Source organism: Lepisma saccharinum, chromosome 25 (genome assembly GCF_977018435.1).
Source record: "Lepisma saccharinum chromosome 25, izLepSacc3.1, whole genome shotgun sequence".
In the NCBI taxonomy this organism is placed as follows: Eukaryota; Metazoa; Arthropoda; class Insecta; order Zygentoma; family Lepismatidae; genus Lepisma; species Lepisma saccharinum.
In genome coordinates this window covers 1,476,488-1,498,442 of record NC_139253.1, presented here as the reverse complement: position 1 = coordinate 1,498,442, position 21,955 = coordinate 1,476,488, and the positions used below count along the sequence as shown (strand labels likewise).

Here is a 21,955-nt window from a genome sequence, read left to right as displayed (position 1 = left end):
TTACTTCGTGATAATAATAATCTAGTTTGTCTGTCTCGTCAGGACCACAATAATCTTAAATATGTATATAATGACTATGTAGGAGGAGATTTAAACTACATTCAATTTTCAAAATTTTGCTCTTCCTGTTGGAACAAAGATGATTTTGGATTTGCTACAATTGATATGACTCAAAAACCAAACAATGAAAAATATAGAAACAAAATTAACAATTTTATAAATGTTGAGTCATTATTAAATACGTTGAAACGTTATAAAAAAAACCAAACAAAGAAAAAAAAAACACAAAATTGAAGACAATTTGAATTTAAGTGACTATCTGGCCAAAAGATTTGAAGGTTGAAAATCTGAAAATAGAGGATACTATGAACAACACAAGCGTCAGGATTAACCAATTATTGATGCTATCAGTGCTTTGGTAGAGAAATTAAGGGTGTTACAGAACAAAATAAGAATATCATGAATGAGCTAGTGTCTCTTACTGCTAAAAATCATGCAGATTTTCCTACTACACCACTATCCAGTATTCATGCTCTTCTAGTACTCCAACAACCACCTACCAAGGCCATAGTAGAATCCGAAAACAATTAGTTAGGTCACTTGGCAATAAATTACCTGAGTACTAGGAAATTTGACAAAGATGAAGTGTTTGGATTATATCCAACCATGGAGACTAACGAGGGAGTAGTCTGGAAAATTGGAAAATCTAAGTTACATTTCAAGGGGATGATGGAAAAGTCAATTTGGGTGGGGCAAATAGCTGGTCTAGATATCCTGGCACTGTGGGACCGTGGGAACTCATCACTAAGAAACACCCCAAAGATTATAGAGATGAAGATTGCCAGAGTTATTCAGAAAATTTAATACTGTCTGATGCTCTATACCATAACAATTATGCTAGTCATAATAGTAAATGTAGTAGTGGAGACAAATACAAAAATCTTCAAACCTATATGAAACCAACTAAAAACTGGTAGTAGAATTAAACACTACAATACTCTACCCAAAGAGTTTGTGTGGGTGTATGATGTAAGAAAACTCATAGATATATTGTTGGTCATAGCAGGAGAGGAAAATGCTGGCAATAATAATTTCTATAATGAAAAAATAGGTATTGTAGATATGATTAGTGCTAAATTAGCCAATTTTATTGTAAATGACAGTAAAGACATAGGATACTTAGTTAAACTTATTATTACTCTACCTCCTAAATTTTCCAACGGTCGGGATTTAGTTAATGACATTATTAACCAACTTCCTTCCGAAATGCACTTACCTTGTTACCAATACTGTGATCCAGGGACTAAACTAGAACAGAGACTGGAGAAAGGATACAAAGGAATTAATCCTTTGGATACAGTTTGTAAAGACCATGACATTGCCTACAATACTCACAATGATCTTAGTGCTCGTCATAAGGCTGATGAAAAATTGGAGCAAGCAGCATTTGGAAGAATAATCAGCAAAGAAGCTTTATTAGGTGAAAACATAGCAGCATTAGGTACAACCATTGGCATGAATACAAAACAAAAATTAGGGTGGGGACTATAATTATATATATATATATATATATATATATATATATATATATATATATATACCTATCATTATGAAACCTAAAGGTATTGTATACCAAGTACCTTATTCAGATCTAAAATCTCTAGGATGCTTAGACAGTCTCATCACCAAAAAACAACAACAGAAGAAAATATCTTGTTTTAGTAAGGGTCATTGAATGAAATTAACTCTTAGTACACGTCAGTTGAAAAGATTGCAGAGTTCCAGAAAAAAAGAAACACACTGGTTGTTTCATATTCAGTATTCCAACTATTTTAGCAGTTCTAGGTGCTGTGGGGAGTCTAGCAGCAGGTAGTGCTGCTATAGCAAAAACAGTTATTGACTCAAAGAAAAACAAAGCAGAACTAAAAGAGCAAAAACGTTATAATTTGGCAATGGAAAAGAAAAGCAAGGGTATTAATGCTTGGATAAAATATAAAAAAGAACCATTATCCAACTATGATATTGAAAATTTGATTAAGTTACTGGGAATTAAACACTTCAGAGGTGTCTTCATGTCAGATTCGATACCTATTAAGGGACGATATAAAGAAGAGTGTGGTGTAGTCAATTTGGAAAGTTTCAAAAATCAAGTAACCCGCTGGATCTGTTATTACAAACAAGCTAACATAGCTTTTGTTTTTTGATTCTTTTGGTGGCATACCTCCATTAGGTTTAGTTAGTTTTCTCAATACTTCAAATCTCTATTATAGTGACGAGCGTATCCAGGGTTTCGAGGTTGTAAATTGTGGCCACTTATGTTTTTGAATTCTGGCCTTCTTATCTCAAATAAATAAACCATCAATTAAAGATTTTCAGAACGTATTGTGGCACCTGAAGCATCATGGGAGTGTTTCATCTTACTAGTGAGACTTTAGTATTGAAACTCAACTTACACAATGAAACTATCTATCCTAAATCTATAGCTGTACGTGCTTTCTACAGTATGTATCTTATTCCTAATATCACAGAACACAATAATAGGGTTTCAGTAGGAAACAAAACATATTATTACTCCTGCTCAGTATAATCTATCAACATTACAAGCTCATCTGTCTAGAAGTGTGTTACTATCACAAACCTCTGTTACACACAGGGTGGAATTAGTTTCTGCAACTGAAACAGTTGATCTGGGTACACTTGGTAAACTACTAGGTTTTGAGAATAATAAAGGACTTGAGCCTGCCATCAAACACATAGGTGACAATATTCCTAAATTCTTGACCATAGAGAATTTGAATATTCATTGTAATGTAGCAGAAGGAATAATTACTAATTCTGATGGCAGCATAGGTAGTCACAAACAAGCTGGAATATTAGCAACTTTCAAACCAAATTCTGAGTTCATGGAGCCTATCATCTACACACCATTCTCACCTATCTATTTTCCAATATCCCACAATCGTATAGACCACATAGAGTTAGTACTAACCAACGAAAAAGGAGAAGTAGTAGATTTTGCAGGTGCCTCCACAACAGCAATCATAGAAATGGTACTGTGATAGATAGAGTAGACTATCCAGGCATAACTTCTACTGCCATAGGAACAACATATTACCAGGCGGGGGGATTTGAATCAGGAATAAAAATCCTGACAAAAAACCACACATTACTGCTCCCCATGCGTCTGCTGCCAGGTTTCTTCTGAGATTACAAGGAGATCATATGGAAAGGTGGTTTGAGGGTCACTTTTCGCAGGGCAGCTAATAACAATAATGCATTAATGCGTTGCAGTACTTTGAAGTCTATGGTACAACATTACCCAACAGCTTACATGCAGCAGCCAAGTGTATCATCAAGACCATGGAGCTGAGGTTACCAGTAGTAGAATATGAAACTAAATATGCTCTCAAATGCAAAGCAAATATTGTGAAAATCCACAAGTTCCTATTGGATTTTACACTTACCAGTGTGTTAAAAAACCGGCCTCTGGTGGACATTAGGAATTTGAAGCCACTAATCAATTCAGTAGTATACAGTATGATATGCCAGATTTTGTAAGAGGGAGAACAGTCAAGAAAAATATTCTAGCAAATTTGTTGATTGCAACATTAAAAATATTTATCTTAAAAATGGACGTAATGAAATTTTCCACCGTGAAAATTATAATGTGGACATAGCACAAGATCATTTTCTTAAATTATATGAGGCTTACACTTCTTACAAAAGAGTAACTGAAGGAAACATAGATGTATTCTATACTCCCAGTGAATTCAAGGCACGCAGACAGACCAATGTTTGTCATCAACACGTAAAAAAAAATTAGTAGTCAATGATAGAACAAATATCAAAATTGTGTGTGAATTCCACGACCCTCTGCCTGACAACACTTTATGTAGTGTTATTCTTATTGCAAAGAAAACTTTTATTTATGATGTGAAGAATGAGAGAGTCACAGAACAATTTTAGTTGTTTAAATTACTAGACGAGACTAGTCTCTCACATAGGATGCCTCAAAATTTTTTTCTTAATATTAGTAATATTATCTTACCTTAGGTATAAGCAAAGCAGGGTGTTTCAAAAATAACTAGTAATCAAGTAGTCAGTAGTTTTCATATAAAAAAAAACTACCTTGGCACTATTCTCAAACATGGCTAACCACCTGGCATTAGAGTTGTTTGAGGCTAAGTTAAGTATACTCTCAACCAATCAACAGGGGGGTCACGTGACCCTGAGAATAGAATATTAACAAGCTAGATATTGAAAAGTGTTAATTATCATAGTACGAGGATTTTAAAATTCGTAGCATAATTAGACAATTTTCCACACCTATGAATTAGATAAATTCACCAGAAGATATGAAAATCTAGCTTAATTTTAGCCAAAATAGGTTATGGTAACAAACGGACTTGTCTGCAGAAACAATCAACTCCTTCTACTTAGGTCGGTGTACTTTTGTAACTGGGATTTGAGTTGGGCGTCGATCCTGAGAATGGGGTCCAAGCACTGAGACTACAGGCTGGCTATCTCGGTCTGGAGGGAGGAGTTGAATGTGGACTGCAGAGCCTGCAGGTCGCTCCGCAACTTCTTGATCTTGCAACATCTGCAACATGTCCGGAGATACACGATTCCTGCTAGTGACCTAGCTTCCATCGACAACCTCGGAAACTTGGAGGTGATCGTCGGCAAGTTGGAACACGAACTCTTGGCGCGGACAAACGACGTGGAACACCAGAAACAGAGATTAGAGGATCAAACGAGCAGCATCCATACCGAACTTCCCTCCCAACCGTCGCACGTTCGCGAATCTCAACGAAACGAACCAAGAGATGGAGTTCGACGTGGACGTCGGGGATGGATTCGTGCATCCGCACAGAGCCGACCTGTACTTCAAGTTCGACGTTTTGAAGAGAGACGGCGGGGAGACGTTTCTTCCCAACGCAAACCTGAGGCTCGTGGACAACTTTGTACCATACCGACTCTCGCAGGTCGAAGTAAGGAAGCACGCCACGGTCATCGATCGAGTCGACCACCCCGGGATCAACTCGACGGCCGTGGGAACGCTGAAATTGTATAAGACCGACGCCGCTTACCACCAGGCAGGGGGATTTGAAGCGGGCGCGAAGATCCAAACCAAAATCCACACGGTGTTGTTTACCATGCGCCTGCTGCCCGCTTTCTTCTCAGACTACGCGGAGATTATGTGGAAGGGTGGTGTGAGTGCCATCTTTCTCAGAGCCGCCAATGACATGCGCTGATGAGTTACAGCACCTTGGGTCCGAACGCGACCACTCCGCTTACCAACACACTACCCAACGCTGTCAAGTGCCTTGTAATGTCCATGGAGCTACGAATGCCCGTGGTGGAATACGAATCCAACTATGCCCTCAAGTACAAAGCCAACATCCTGAAGAATCCTCAAGTGTCCATCCAGTTTTACGGTTACGTTGCGTGCAGAAACCTGCTTCCGTCAATCATTTCGAATTCGACGTGACCACGCAGTTCAACAGCATCCGGTACGACATGCGCGAGTTTGCAGCCGTGCTCTTCCAGATAGGGAAGGACAACAACCAGGAGAAAGATTCCAGCCAGTTCGACAACTTCAAGCTCAAGAACTTCTATCTCAAAAACGGGAGATACGAGATCTTCACACGTGAGAACTACAACCTGAATATCGTAGACGACGACTACCTGAAACTGTACGAGGCGTACACGGCGTACAAGAGGGTGACCTCCGGCAACATGGACGTGTACTACACCCCAGCGAGCTTATAGCTGGCGGACCCATGTTCGTCATCAACACGTCGAAGAGGAAGCAGATGGGAGTCAACGATTGCATCAACATCAAGATTGTGTGCTAGTTCCACGACGCTCTGCCCGCCAACACCCTGTGCAGCATCATCTTCATCGCGGAGAAAACTTTCGTGTACGATGTCAAGAACAACGGGTCACCGAGGAGTTCTAAGTACAAGAAAACACACAATCCCATGAAAATTATACTGGCCATAGGTCCAGACGTCAGAGCAGTTGCCCGGAACATACTGTGTATAAGTGAAGGTTGACAATTGGATGTTCTCCATGGAAGCATCGCTTCTTACACCTCATATTGCAACAATATTGTCGCTCACGATATATAGGTATATATTTATACACATGCTTGCAACAGGACTGCGACCATTTCCTGTCACGAATAATCGCCATCATAAATTTTGGGCCAGGGCATATGAACCGGAACTCAGACGTCAGTCCGCGGAGTGGTGACATGCCGAATCACCAAGGCCGAAGAAGTTCCGTAAGAATCCTTCCCCGTGAAATTGATGTCGTAGCGTATTTTCCCAGGGGTGTCATTGTGTGCCACTTCGTTCCACATGGCAGAACAGTGACAGCAGAGTACTACAGGAACTTTCTCGTGCGACAGGTACGACGTGGCGTTCGGGACAAACTTCCGGACCTTCTGAACAGTGAAATCATCTTGCACGACAACGCTAGACCACATAAAGCAGAGTGTGTACGGCGGCAACTGGAACGCTGGGGATGGGAAGAATTGGAGCACCCGCCGTACTCTCCTGGCATTTCGCCCTGTGGCTTTCATCTCATACGCAAGGTTAAGGAACCACTACGTGGAAGGCGGTTTGCGACACGAGAGGACATTTTCAATGCTGTGCAACAACAGATGACCCGATTCACACATGGTTCGGCCAATGGTGACGCAGATGGTATTCCGAGTCTCCCACATCGTTGGCAGCGTGTGGTGCACATGCCAGGTGACTACTGTGAGGGTCTTTAGCCCCAGTTTTGTTCTGTCAACTGTAGAACAGGTATGTAATTGTTTTATACAATCAAACCAGTATTGTCCTGTACACTATCGTAATAAATATGTGAGGCACAATGTTCGCGTGTTTTAACTGTCCCCATATGTAGTTCCCCCCTCGTCCTTTCATCTGTATATGTCGCATTTTACAACCGGGCTGGTATCTGAAAGAAAAAAAAATAGTTGCAATGAATTTTGCCCCAACCCTCGTATATATCTCGAAACATTTAATACCGACCTAAAGTGTTAATTATAATCCAACATCTATGAGTATATTTCCAGGGTTGGACACTGATACACGTGCGGATCAATATTAGATGTTCAAAAGCCCTATATTTTTTGTTCCGTGCACAGTAACGAAAGTCACCTTGTAATCAACGTTTCCTGAGTTTGATTCACGGTGAGATTCAAATCAAATTAAACGTAGCATTGCAAGGTATGGGAGATTCTAAAAATGAAAATCGCATAAGGATTTTGATGTTTGATTTCTGAAACATTCCATGGTTGCTCTCAAATACAAATAGAGTGCGTTCGCTTTGGCTCTGGATCGAGATAACGCGTGACATGGCGCAGATGCCGGCATGTTCGTCCTTAACGTCTCGCTTATATACGCAAATATCTTTAGCATGTAGACAATTATATTTATATTTGCATGACGAGTACTAACCTGTGTTATAAGTGTTCCTCAAAGTTGTTCCTGCACTATCTCGGCGCAGAACTAAATGGAACGCACTATAGTTTTAAAATTAATAATCACCCTCCTTCACGTAGATAACAAATCACTGGGTAGAATATGATATTTATTGGACATGCAATCGATAGGTAAAATATAAAATATGAGAAAAAACGCATTGCAGATGAAAAAACTTTTTCCTAATGCATTCTAGATAATTTTTGTAACTCCAAATACAGTGATTATTTTAGAATCAGGATCATTATACTGAACGTGTAGAATAAATTAGTGAATGAGGTTTTTCAGAGAATGTTATTTTGATGTACAAGATAAAGTAACAGTTATCCTTGAATAAATATTTTGAAAAAAATAAAATAAAATGAATCTGTTGGGTCAATGAATAACATCGATTAGTTTGAGTTTGCGAAAGGTTGAAGATTCTTGCCGAAAATGAGATAAAACCGGCTAAACAATACTGTAGTGTATATGTTACCATCGTACAATACCTCTCACATAATTCCAAATAAAACATTGCCCTCGTTGGGAATATGTTTGCCCACCCTTTGCAAAAGCATTGTTTGTCTCCTTTTAAATAAGGCCAGCTGCACACCGGATCCGAGCGACGAGCCATTTTTGTTTCAAACTGATTCGAAGAAGGTTTAACATGAGGCTCTTACATCTCGTATATTAATTTATTTCATGAATTCAATATTATACGTGTAATATATTTGTCGCTTATTATCATTTCGTGATTAGTATGGTGGGATAAAATAGTTTAAAACTAAATCCAAATAATATGAAACTGTGTTTTACATATCTTTCTTTCCCTCTTCACAGATTAATCATGAACTGAAGTGCGTAAGTGAAAAAAGTGCAAGGTAGTGACGTTACATTGCTGTAGAAGGATGACAGTGAAGTATTACAGCCAGACATTTGCAAACATAAGTATTCTATTATGAATTTCATATTGTTTAATCCTTGTATAGAAGAATACTTTGATATTACAAATAAAAGTTCATAATCATATTTTCATTACTTAACGTTTCCCTTGCACACAACAGCATAGTTTATATCATAATGTTTGTTGCATATTGGTTGTAAATAATAAAAATCTAAGTATATTCTTTAAACATTTCATTTCAAAATATATAATTATCTTTCCTTAATTTCAGTATGTAAAATTTTAGAACACATACATTTCAAAGAAAATAATCGTTGGCCACGTACACAATAATAATCCTATCAATTGTATATTTTCAATATTTATCACGGATCAACCCTATACGCTGTGGTCCAGTCCTGGAAAAGACACAAATGTATATGTTTCCTGGTCTTTTTTAAAAAAAATATCCATTGTGATTTACTTACGGAGGTGAAAACTCGTAAACTAACAGAATTCTAAGTAATTTATAAATATGTATTTTAAAGTGGAGAATAACATATGATGCAGAGCTAGACGATTTAATAGAAGGCCAGGATATAGTGACATTTGTCAAAGCTCAGAGAATATAGTGGTTAGACATATGTAGAGATTGATTGAAGACGAAGGCTATATGCAAAGAAGAATGTTGAGAGAAAAGCTTCACCACACAAGAAGAAAGGGCAGACCACGACTTCGATGGATACACGACGTGGCTACAAACTTACAGAAGATGAAAATAAAAGGATGGAGGAGAAGAATTGATGATAGATTGGAATGGAGGCTATGACCGATTTACCATTACCATCTCGGTCTTCCCCTCGATCTTTTTTCTTGCTCTCTGAAAATGACGCAACTGTCTCTAGCCGGCAAATTTTTCCCCACGGACCCAGCCATCTGTTTGATCACCGGTCCAGCCATCTATCCAACCATAAAATGAAAGAACTTACAATCAAGAAAAGGAAGCCAGTATGGTCCCGCAATAAACTGCGATCTCCCTTCGATATTCACTTGGACTCGTCACCATAAAATTTCGTGCTCTGCAGAGGATGGAAAGTTAAGAATTTAGAGGAGGACCATTCAACCACCGAGTTCCAGAATCTTAATTTATAAATATCTAAACAGTTCCTGCTAGAACATGACTCTCACCTTCATCGTTAACTTGGATAACAAGAAGTCCTCTGTTTCCTTGAAGCTGCAAGTGCCGAGAGTCCTATTTAGAGATTTGTAAAGACAATGACTTCCTCTATTCCAGTGATGAGAGTCAACTGTTCCGGAGCAAGCAGACCTAAACAGACTGGCATCTCAGCACGTATCACGAGCTGAGCCGAAGACATAAGTTTATCAAGCGCGCAGGTTAGTCTGCCACATTGACAGCCAGTCACAACAGAAAAAGTGCTGCATGTTGTCCGTTAAAAGTTTCAACAAAATATCAATAGGGTAGATCTCTGCCATAACCTTTGTCCGCAGTTACGTGAAGAAATTTAAAAACTATTTTTGAATAATGGATTGATTTGCTTTATTTAACATCGCATTTTGTGTCACTTTTGGCTAAATTGCGAAAATGGGGATGAGTGATGATATTATGAAATTGTTGAATGGGCCCTCACAAACTTCCATGCCTAGGCCAGGATTCGAACCCGGGACCCCTGTCGTCTTAGCGCGATGTGCTAACCACTCCGCTACGGAAGCCGTATTTTCGAATTTATTTGCCGGACCCTGTGGCCGGGTAGTTAGCACATCGCGCTGCGACGCCAAGGGTCCCGGGTTCGAATCCCGCTCGGGCTTGGTTATTTGTGACTGTCCATTCATCAGTTTCATCAATTTCATCACTCATCCCCATCTTCGCAAATTAGCTAAGAGGCACAAGACGCGAAGTAAAATAAACTAAATCAATCAAATCAAATCAATCGAATTTATTTATGTATTTATTTATTGAAATTTTCTGTACAGCAAAAGCTATTTTAAACCGGAAAGAAACAACATTAAAACAGTACACTAGTGTTAAAAGAACCACAAACAGAAAAGAAGATAAAATAAACAAAAATAAACAAACCAAACAGTGCCAAGGTAAACAAATTATTTTCACAATGCATTACATATGTACAGTGTTTTCTAAGTTGGTGGTAAAAGAAAAATAAATAAGAATCAATTTGAGATCTATTATCGATACAAGCACGGATACGTTTCACTGCTTCAATGAACTTTACCCTATCCTGTTATCTCTGGAGCAAGGCCGCACACAAGAGAAGAGAACGTGTGAGAGCGAATGGCGGAGCTGAAGCAGTACACAATTCTGGAAAGACTGGAAACTGCAGAGTCTTTCCCCCACCCCTCAATCCTGTTCCCTTGCACACGTTCACTGGTCGATCCGTCCTGCGTCACTAATTACATAAAGACTTATTTCGTTCGCCTTCTCCAGAGAATTTCGGGATAGAGAATAAAGTAGCGAACATAGCACACGCAACTCTGTGTGTGGCCAGGTTCATAAAGGAAGTTAGTTTTCATTCCCATATGAACACTGCGTTCTGTGCTGCAGCAATTTACAACTAAACCAATTTCATAATGGACGTAGACTTTGTAAGCACCCTGTACTGCAGAATGAAATTAGAGTTTATATTTTAGTGACATGTTAATTTACGACATTCTCTCATTATTATTCCTCTGTATTGTTGATGTTTGTTATCGTGAAACATGTATTTCAAACTTATACCGGCATTTTCCTAAACATTAACGAATAATATTAGTTCGTTAATAGAGTAAATATTTATGAAATGAATAAAATCAACTGATTTCTTTGAATGGAATATCGACTATTCAAAAACAGTCATATCTGTGCATCGTTGCGTTATTTTCTGTTAACATGGTGAGAATTATTTGTTTCAAAAAAATACTATAACTGATATTATCTTTCTGCATAACGTTCAAACGTTTCATAGGTACAAAGAAATACTTGCTGAAGACTTTACATTGCGATATGTGGTGTTGGAAGCTACCGTTGCTCAACATTGTTTCCAATGTACAGGTTGTTTGTACAATAATATTTATCTTCAGTGAACAATGAACGACAAGTGTTATTTCGAACTGTAGTATATTCTGTTCTAGTATTACATTACCCATGCAATGTACATTTGGCCAAATCTGATATGAAACCTCACAAATGCCTGCCTATACTGCTCGTGATAGTAAGTAAAATGGAGATTTATGTTGTTTTCATATTTATTGCAAAACACGAAATCATTTACGTGCAAACGTTCACATTTATAGACAAGATTTGGCACGTGGTAAGGGAATGATCTAACCTCATTACTTATGTGAAAATGAACGAGATAATGCATCAAAACTCTGGCATCCATAATAGGTCATATCTGGAATGGGAACTAAGATATTATATTTTGGAAAAAAATATAAATATGTAAGGAATTTTGAATATTTTTTAAAACAATTTGTTCGTCTATGCAAAACCGTAAATATTCTTGTCCTCCAAAACGGAATTTTAATATTAATAGGAAATTCCACATAGAGAACATAATGTCCATTTTTACAGAAAATATTCTTCCCTCCGATAATATTTTTATGTTTGTTATTCATCAATATTTCCTTAAGTATTACAACTTAATTGTAACGTTATAAGGTAACAATTATGTTATTGTAAAGTTTGTGAAAAGAATGAAATTCGTGAAATTGTAACTTATAATAGTGTTACAAAGTGTTATTTTTAAATATAAAATTATCTGATTAAGAAATATAAAGTGCTTCACTGTGCTTTGCACCACGCCATCGTTACATATATCTTATATTGTGTCACTTTCGAGTTACACTGAGCTAGGTAACCAGGCAGGAAACGGTGAGGAATGTGTTAACCTCAGCAAAAGAATTTCCAGTTATTGCAGGAAAAAGTGGGGTGAGATGGAAAGAAAAGTGGGAGGAGTTTAGCTAGAGAGGATGCAAGTTGGATCTTGAACGGGACAGTCGGTTCTGGGGTTTGGAAGGAAGTAGAAGTTTGTGGGTTTGTAGTCTGGAGAGACGGGAGTTAAGTTTGGATTCTCGGAGATGAACGGGAGTTTGATTTTGAAAGACAGTCGAGCTGGATTATGTGAAGTGAACGTGAGTTTTAGAAACTTGTTTGGGAGTGAAGTCCTGAGAAGCTAACATACAATTTAAGAGACTAACGTCAGCGAGGGTGTGAGAGTAAACTTGGAAACTCTTATTGATCTTCTCTTCCAAACGAGGCAGGTAATATGCCTTTCTTTCAAGCCAACCTTGCCTTTTCAGTCTTTAGGTCATTTTAACCCAATTTTGAGAGTTTCCATTCATTTTAAAAGATTGTGTAAATTTAAGTTATTTATTTACCTCCGCAAATAGAAGATGCAGCCAAGCGTGTGCTTACGAGCTGCCGCTGACTCCCTATGGTAATTATTACATTCATCTAAGGGTCTCCTGGTTCGATCCCAGAACCTTTTAAGGTTCACACGCTTAGTAAAAGTGTGTTACAATACGCCATGAAGGCGTACAGGGGGTGTGGAGTTAGGGCCCCACACTTTCTTGATCTCGGCCGAGCTGGGGGTGATGTTATCAGCACCACGTCCCTGGTCGCCTTTACCCCCAAAGTTCCTCCAGGTACCCACTTAATAACGCTGGATCGGCGCCGGAGCCGCTTTAACAGTGTTGAAAAAGTCCCGTTTCTCCCCCGCCGGGGATCGAACCCGGGTCTCTCGGATGGTAGTCAGATTAAGAAATATATACTTTAATATTACATTTTATTGCTATTTTATTCGTACGGTATAATGTGAGTACACGTTTCAATTATTTAGGTCATAGCGTAGCGTTCCAACATGAACGCGGGGACCTTAAATAAAGTGTGTAACTTGCCCCTCCCGGTTAATACTATTTATGGTAGAGAGAGCCCTGAAAGGGCAGGTACAAATATCTAAATTAGCATTAACTCATGATTAGGTTCTATACTGAACTTGAACAATGCGAATGGCATATAAGGGTGTAGGATACGTTACCCTGATCGGTTTAGAAAATAGCCCAATAGCTCCTGCTTCCCTGACGATTCCGAACAAAAAAACCTCGTGTCGCTCTCATGTGCACCTATTTAAACCCTCGCTTGGCCTCTCGTCACTTCTAGCCAAAGGCCAGTGTTCTTACCATTTCCTGTAAAAGGCTTATGCTACGCATTTCTGAGCAAGGTCTGCCAGGGTCAATATTTCTTAAACCGAGCGAATATGCTACGATATCAAAAACGTTTGTCAAAAATTGTCACTTCGTGCACAGATGTGCTAATCGTGACTGCACTTAGTGTTTAAATTGGGATTCAAACTATGCCATCACCAGGAATCCAATCCTGAACCCCTTGATTACAAGGCGACAGCGTTACTATTACGTCATCGGGGAGGTCTTTGAGGTTGTAACATTAAGAGGCTATATCATGTGCAGCGGAAAAAAAAACCTTCATTCAGTATACTTTTACTCGAAAACCATTTGAAACATTTAAATGAGCTTTGTGGTAAATTGATTAGAAAGGATGAATCTTAACAGTGAATATTGAATTTTTTTATTACTTCTATATTTTAAAATATATCTCAGTTTTTGAATCGGCATATAGAGCCCGATTCTAAGTTGCTGTAAAAATGTAACCTTGCAAGGCTTTCTTGCATCCTTACTGAGTAAACTGATTTTTTTTTTTTTTTTTTTTTTTCAAATTGAGAGGCCCATTGTGACAGTACGCCATTGCAAACATTGATATGCATTTTCAAACACCATGTTATGTCCTTTGAGAATGGCTTCATTCGAGCCATAGCGGGATCTGGCGGGGTTATGTTCAAGTCCTACAAGTTCAGCCGTCTGCCGATAGATGACTTTGACGAGGTTTTACTACAGTGGGCGTGGCTTGCCATTCTTCTTCTTCTACCCTTGGCATTGTATTTTCCCTTGGGGGCGGCTTTTGAGCGTGCTCCGACCATTTCGGAAAATCCAAAGTTGATTTTCTTCACCCGGCTGTTTTTTGATTGTTTTTCATTTGTCTTATTTCTATTTTCCAAAAGGATAAATACATTAATACAGAGACTGTCTCAATTGAATCTTACTTAAATTATAGCAAAATTAAAGTTTGTTTTAAGTCAATTACATGCTCAAATAGGGTAATCGGCACTGGGCCTACAGGATAAAGTGGGATCCAGACCACTGTGTAGTTCCACCGGGGATCAAACGTGCGATTTCTTGAATACAAGGCGAGATAATTACAACTAATTCCATCAAGGAAATTCAAGGACATATTTGGGGGCGTGGGTCCGGAGTGCAAAAATTTAATAATGAACACATACTTGTGTAGCATTCCACTTTTTGCACAGAAAGGCTAATCGGGACAGGACTTACAGTTTAAAGTGAGATCCGAACTACTACTTGCCTCCACCGGATATCCAACCCCGGACTCCTTGATTACAAGGCAACGACGATACCACTGCGCCATCGAGGAGGCCCACTCTTTGAACTTATTGGAAGAAAGATTGGAATTAGGGGGCTTAGAAGGACAATACCAAAGATTTATGCTTGCACGCTACTATTTATAACAATATAACTAACTAACTAACTCCCTAGCCTTCTTAAACCCGAAGGTTCATGGCTGCAGCAACACAGGCCTTCCATCTTTCCCTATCTTGAGCAAGTTCTATATACTCTTTTCCATCCCTACCGATTTTCCTTAGGTCTATCTCAACGTTGTCCCTCCATCTTCGTCTTGGCCTTCCTTCAGGTCTCTTACCGTCAGGTTTCCCAACAAGAATCCTGTAAACTCCTCTTTCCTCTCCCATTCGTGCCACATGACCTGCCCACCGAAGTCTTCTTGATTTAATTATTCTAATAATATCTGGACATGAATACAAATTATGTAGTTCTAAATTATGTAACCTTCTCCACTCACCTGTCTCTTCATCCCTTTTAGGTCCAAAGATTTTCCTAAGGATCTTATTTTCAAATACTCTCAATTTATGTTCCTCTTTCAATGTAAGGGACCAAGTTTCACATCCATATAATACTACAGGCAAAATTACCGTTTTGTATATTTTAACTTTTAGTTTCTTAGATATTAAATGAGAAGACAAAAGTTTATGAAGAGAGAAGTAACATGCATTTCCTGAATTAAGCCTGCTATTTATTTCCTCTTTAATATAATTTTCATTTGTTAATATTACTCCTAAGTATTTGAATTTGGAAACTGGTTCAAACGAGTTGTTATCAATAATTAGATTTTGATTATTACCTAACACTTGGTTTCGGCCAGTAAGCATATATTTAGTTTTCTCTTTGTTAACTTCCAAACCTATGTCAGTTTTGAAAAATATTTTAGCATTATTCTTAATTGTATTCACATCATCCCCCAGTAAGTCTACATCATCTGCATATGCTAACAACTGAGTCACACCATTTAATTTTAGTCCTTCTTTAGTATCTTTTACCTTCCTAACAGCATATTTTAAGGCAAAATTAAAGAGCAATGGAGATAATGCATCTCCTTGTTTTAACCCATCATGAATTGTAAATTTGTCAGACATATTAATACCCACACGAATTTTACTTTCTGTTTCACTGGTGCATATTTTTATCATACTAACAAGCTTCCTAGGTAATCCAAACTCTACTAATATATTATATAATTTATCTCTTTTGACCGAATCATATGCTTTTTTGAAATCAATGAATAGCTGATGGACATTTTGATTATATTCCCATTTTTTTTCAAGTGTCTGTCTGATGTGAAAAATGTGATCTGTAGTTGATCTGTTACGTTTAAATCCACATTGATAATCACCTATAATTTCATTAGCATATGGGGTTAGTCTTGTTAAAAGAATGTTAGATAATATTTTATATGTTGTTGAGACTAGAGAAATTCCACGGTAATTATTGCAGTTCATTTTATCACCTTTTTTAAACACAGGAACAATTATGGATACTTTCCACTGCTGAGGTATTTCTTCTTTATTCCATATTAAACAAATTAATTTATGAATATGACATATTAATGAATTTCCACCATATTTAATTAACTCAGCTGGTATTAAATCAATGCCAGGTGCTTTGTTATTCTTTGGTCTTCTAATAGCATCTTTAGGTTCTGTAACTAAAGGTTCTGCTGTGTGTACTTCATTTACTTCTGATTTATCTCCTACATGGACATTTAAAAGGTCATTAAAGTAGTTCTTCCATCTATTTAGAATATCGATTGGGTCAGCTAGAAAATCACCGTCTTTATCTTTTATCAAGATTACTTTAGGTTGTCACCCCTTTCTAAACTCATTTACACCTTTATATACATCTCTGATATTTTTATTTTTGCTGTTTGTTTCAATTTTGTTAATTTTGCTTTTCAAATAATCTCTTTTTTTACGTCTAAACGTGCTGTTAACTTCACGCTTTATTCTATTATATTTGTTTAGATTTGTATCATCACAGTTATTTAACCACCTAAGTCTAGCCTGATTTCTTATTTCTATTAGATTATGACATTCATTATCAAACCATGGCTTACTTTTTCTCGGTTTATGGTATCCTATAGTTTCTTTACCTGCTGATTCTATTGCATTACGTATGCGCTCCCAATTCTTATTTACGTCTGTTTCATTTATATTTTCATCATCATTTAAATCCTGCAAAACATCAAATCTATTTGACAGTTTAATTTGGTAATCTTTCTTAATTCTTTCATCAGTAAACTTTCCTGTATCAAATTTTAGAACTTTTAGATTTTGTTGCTTATGATTTATCACTGAGAGTCTTTCTCTTAATTTAGCAATTACTAAATAATGGTCACTGGCACAGTCAGCACCTCTATGTGTACGAACGTCAATTATACTAGTATGCCTTCTCTTATCAATGAGAATATGATCTATCTGATTATGAGTTTTACCGTCTGAAGAAGACCAGGTATTTTTATGGATATCTTTATGTTTAAAAGTGGTACTTTTCACAATTAAATTCTTTGAGGTTGCAAAAGTAATCAATCTTATACCATTATCATTACTTAATTCATGAAGACTTTCTTTACCAATCGTGGGTTTAAATGTCTCTTCTTTGCCAATCTGTGCATTACAGTCACCTAACAGAATTTTCATATCATACTGAGAAAATTTATCAAAGACCTGTTCTAACTCTGTATAAAAATCATCTTTAGTATTATCATCTTTATCTTCCGTTGGTGCATGTATGTTTATTAAAATAATTTTACACCACCTACCCTGTAAAACTGCATATGATATCCTATCATTAATAAATTCTACTGTTTTAAGAGCCGAGATAATTCTATTATTTATGAAAAACCCTGTTCCAAAATTACGATTTTCAGTACCACCATAGAAAAGAGTATAATTTTTAGTTTTACAATTCCCTTCTCCTGGCAACCTAACTTCCTGGACAGCTACTAGATAATGAATACGTGCTGTTATTCGATCTTTTTACCTATTTATGTGATAATAATATAATTTTAACTTAAACATCATATTTTTATTATTATTGACACACTTGGTTCGGTGTATTTCTAGATACGTGCCTTGGGAGGCCCTACAGAAATTAAATTGAAAGGAAGTGAGACAGTCTGGTCCCATTTCAAACTGTAAGTCTTGTTCTTGACCCAAGTTATGTAAACGTTCTCTGGTTCTCGTCTTGATCTCTGAATATAATTTGAATTATAGGCACATTAACTTCAACGCATTTTAGAGATACAATTTGTGTCTATACAAAGAAAACGCTTGGGCAATACATTCACATTTAGAGAACACCGATCTATTTGAAGGGCTCGGTGCAATAATAAGCTAACCCTCACTTCTGTCAAAATTGAGACACATCGTGCAGTAAGAAATAAATGATGGAACGTCACCCACCGATTGATAAGAATCACGGTTACTCTGTCAAATTTTATCAATTATAGTTGTAATTAATGATATTAATTGCATATTATAGTGTTCCCAAACCTACTTTTTAAAAGTAATGAAGTTACAGCTATAGTTACTTATTTTTAAAAAGTAACTCAGTGACAGTTCCTGATACTTCAAAAGTAACTGTGAATCAAATTTTATTTATGTTTCTGGTACATAATATAAAGTCTTAACACATCTATTTTATTATATTACAGCAAATAAATGATGGACAACTAGTCAGTGGCGTGCCTAGAATTTTCGAAACGAGGGAGAGTATTTACGCATAATTCGTTCAGACGTCAGCCCTTATTTTGCCATCTTTTCCTGACATTGACGTTATTTTTTATTAGGATTATTGGGCCAAATATGGAGGATTATGTCCCGACCAATCCTCCTTCGGCACGCCACTGCAACGAGTCAACTTGAATGATCATTCCTCTTATTTCACTTATTAACCATAGACTTTCTTCTAACTCTGCTACTAATACTAATAAACCATGGCGCAACAGGCCCCACTCCACCTGATTCTACTCACCCGAGGTGGGCTGCAGCAACAAAAGCCTTCCATTTCTTCCTACCGTGAGCAAGATCTAACCAGTCTTTTCCATCATTACCGATTTCCTCTAGGTCCGTCTCAACGTTATCCCTCCATCTTCGTCTTGGCCTTCCCACTGGTCTCTTACCATCAGCTTTCCCAACAAGAATCCTGTAAACTCTTCTTTCCTCTCCCATTCGTACCACATGGCCTGCCCACCTAAGTCTTCTTGATTTAATAATTCTAATAATATCTGAAGATGAATATAAATTATGTAGTTCCAAATTATGTAACTTTTTTCACTCACCTGTCTCCTTATCCCTTTTAGGTCCAAATATTTTTCTAAAAGTTTTATTTTAAAATAATCTTAATTTACGTTCCTCTTTCCTCGTCTTAAACATTGGTAAAAAGTTATTATCTCGCGTTATGTATACAATAAGTAGCTACCCGTCAAATTTATTTAAAGCCTTAACATAAACTTTACATGGTTTATTGCTTATAAAGAAGAAAGCATCTCGCATCAGGAATTGCGCATTAGTGTAATCACTTTCACGTGATCAGTTTCTCACATTGTTCCCTATCTGCATATTGCAACACTAGCACATAGATTTGTATTTCATTTCAATGCTTAAATTCACCCCTTTGCCGTCGTTTCGTCATCACGAGGCAACAAGCGATTGGCCCAATCTCTATTTGTATTAATCTTGCTTACGTCACTAAAGCTAACGCCATGAAAGTAGTCCAGTCAAGGTCACGCCGCCCACTTACAGTGTTGCCGATAAGCAACGAATAATCCTCACATAATACAATAGCGAAGACGAAATCAACCGCATTCGTTGAGGGCCAGGGGTGTGGAGGAGGCAAAGGGAAGCTCTGACCTTGACTGAACTATTTTCGTGGAGAGAGCGATAGTGATTCACATTCATGGACGATTTTCCTTTTCTCCGCAGATTCGTTCAACTGCTACAAATGCGTACGGGGAAAGTGCGTGCATGTGTACAGTGCTTCGGGGGACTGCGAAAGGGCAGGGTTACTCACGGAAGACGAATGTTACGAATGACTGTTGTAAGTACCTTCTAATTCCCTACGTGTAATGTTATTTACTGCAAAGTTAACACCAGTGTTCATGTAATTTGTAATACTCAGGAAGAGACGAAATTCGGGAACAAAATATACAGATAAGTAAAATTTGTATACCGGTATATTTTGCGATGTTGAATGAACGTAGAACGTGATTGTAATATATTGTTGTAAATTACATAAACAGTTTCTTCCAAACGAATAAGTTTCAAACTCTTTCATTAGTATATAATTATTTAATCAATACCTTTTACAGCAATCCCATGCGTATATAATATACTTAAAGATGTTTCATTTACCTAATGCAATATAGAAGACAATTTTATTAGATCAGAAGTGTAAGACATATTTATCGAATCATAAAATCCTCATGATACAGAGGAAGGGCAAGTAGACACTGGGGAGCACATTGAGTTGTCGAAAGACTGGGACTGGGATGAAAGAGGAAAGGAAAGATAAAGACATATAGGAAGATCAAAGAAAATGGAATAAAATAGAAAAAATGGGGATAAGAAAATCAATTAACAGGAGGCGTAAATAAGAAAACATAGCAGAAAGGTTATATGTACACAGTGCCCTTTCATTGGCAGTACGCAATACCAGAACCTTTTCATAGGTGACAATAAGAACTACTACATGTTCTACTACATGTAGTTCTTTCATGGGCTTCCGCATAAATTTTTCCAATGGTGTGTCGAAATGGAGAAGCTTCATCCTTAAGTTAGATATATTGACGTCATGTTTACATGTCATCATAAGAGAAGTGCCATAAGGGAGACAAGAAATGAGAAATTAAAGAAACGGTAGAGATTGAGGGACAGATAATTAAAGAAGCGACAGAGAAAGAGAGAGGGGGAGAAAGAAATGAAAAATAAGTGGAAACTTAAGTAAGAGGAATAGAGAAGGAGAAATAAAGAAGCAACACAAACACACACACACACGGACACAGAGAGATAGAGGGAGAAGAAGAAGAAGAGGGAGAGAAATATAGTAGAGAAAAAAATAGGGAAGAGGGACAAAGAAAGAGAAATTTAGAAGAAAAACAGGCAGAAAGTGAGGGAAGGAAGAGGAGTAGTAGAACATCGATAGAGATAAAGAATGAAGAAGAAACAAACAGAATGTGGGAGAGAAAACTTAGAAAAAGAAATGGTCAAGAACAGAAAAAGTAAACACGGAAAGAAGAGATAATAAAACTGAAGATAGGTGAAGAGCTAGAAAAAATGCAAGCAAAGGAAGAGAGAAAGGAGTTACAAATAAAAGGGAGAAGAAAGAGAAGTAAGCAATTTTCCGTTATTTAGAGTTCTTATGGTGAACTAAATAGCAAGCCAACACGACAGTGAGGAGCAATACATGTTCTTACAACTCATATAATATCTACCTTACTTTATTAATATATAGTTCTTGCATCGAAATCTATTTTCGTTGCTGTCGCTGAAAACATAAGCTACGGTTCCGGATCTAACACGATTTGTGTTTCGTGTCTCTCAAATATACTTTGTTTCGTTGCCAGCTCTCTAAACTTTTGATTTTTTATGTTTCAGACGAAAGCAAAAGGAGGAACATATCCTGATTTGATTTGTCCAAGTGGAAGAGTTTCAGCTGATGCATGCAATGTGAATCCACTTGAACATATAAAATGTTACACATGTGTAATATGTTAGTTTCATGTAACCATATTGTAGCAACAATAAACACAACTCTGTAGATAAATATGATACATTCCTAAATTATTAAAATTATTATTATTAAAATTGAAATTTTCAACGCATTTTCCACACTTATGACATTAATAACACTTCACAAATTAAGCACTTTCAATATACGATCATCCCAATTATCTAAATTGTTCCAAATCTTCAGACGTCATTTTGCGAAGTCTGGATTGAGAAGGAATTATCTTTCCAAAGACCTATATACCGACCTGGGCGTGCCACTTGTAGGAGGTGGTATTATAACGCTCTTTTGCACCAATCTTCTTATTGTGGTACTTTATATATAACTGTAAATAGTAAATCTGTGTAAG

General features: G+C 37.2%; 2 protein-coding genes across 9 annotated transcripts in view; both read left to right on the top strand.

Annotated features, from left to right (window-relative positions):
* Positions 1–8,568, top strand: part of LOC145978626 (uncharacterized) — a 114,864-nt gene extending 106,296 nt beyond the window's left edge. For 7 of the 8 annotated variants that reach the window (XM_083111376.1, XM_083111375.1, XM_083111373.1 and 4 more), the window contains one exon: positions 8,319–8,568. In XM_083111376.1, coding sequence (XP_082967502.1) covers positions 8,319–8,323 — 5 coding nt within the window. In that variant the 3' untranslated portion in view covers positions 8,324–8,568. The remainder of the gene's footprint in view (positions 1–8,318) is intronic. The other variant, XM_083111374.1, reaches the window with a different exon arrangement.
* Positions 8,569–11,384: 2,816 nt separating this feature from the next.
* Positions 11,385–21,628, top strand: LOC145978904 (uncharacterized). Its single transcript, XM_083111856.1, has 4 exons — positions 11,385–11,585; positions 17,943–18,013; positions 19,803–19,917; positions 21,474–21,628. Exons 1-4 carry the CDS (start codon positions 11,547–11,549, stop codon positions 21,591–21,593), a joined length of 345 nt encoding a protein of 114 aa, XP_082967982.1. The 5' UTR covers positions 11,385–11,546; the 3' UTR covers positions 21,594–21,628.
* Positions 21,629–21,955: the final 327 nt, after the last annotated feature.

Coding starts and splice junctions, on each gene's coding strand:
- LOC145978904 (XM_083111856.1), top strand. CDS start 11,547: ATGAAACCTCACAAATGCCTGCCTATACTGCTCGTGATA. Junction 11,586..17,942: donor TGCCTATACTGCTCGTGATA/GTAAGTAAAATG, acceptor GTGTATTTCTAG/ATACGTGCCTTGGGAGGCCC. Junction 18,014..19,802: donor GTCTGGTCCCATTTCAAACT/GTAAGTCTTGTT, acceptor TTTTCTCCGCAG/ATTCGTTCAACTGCTACAAA.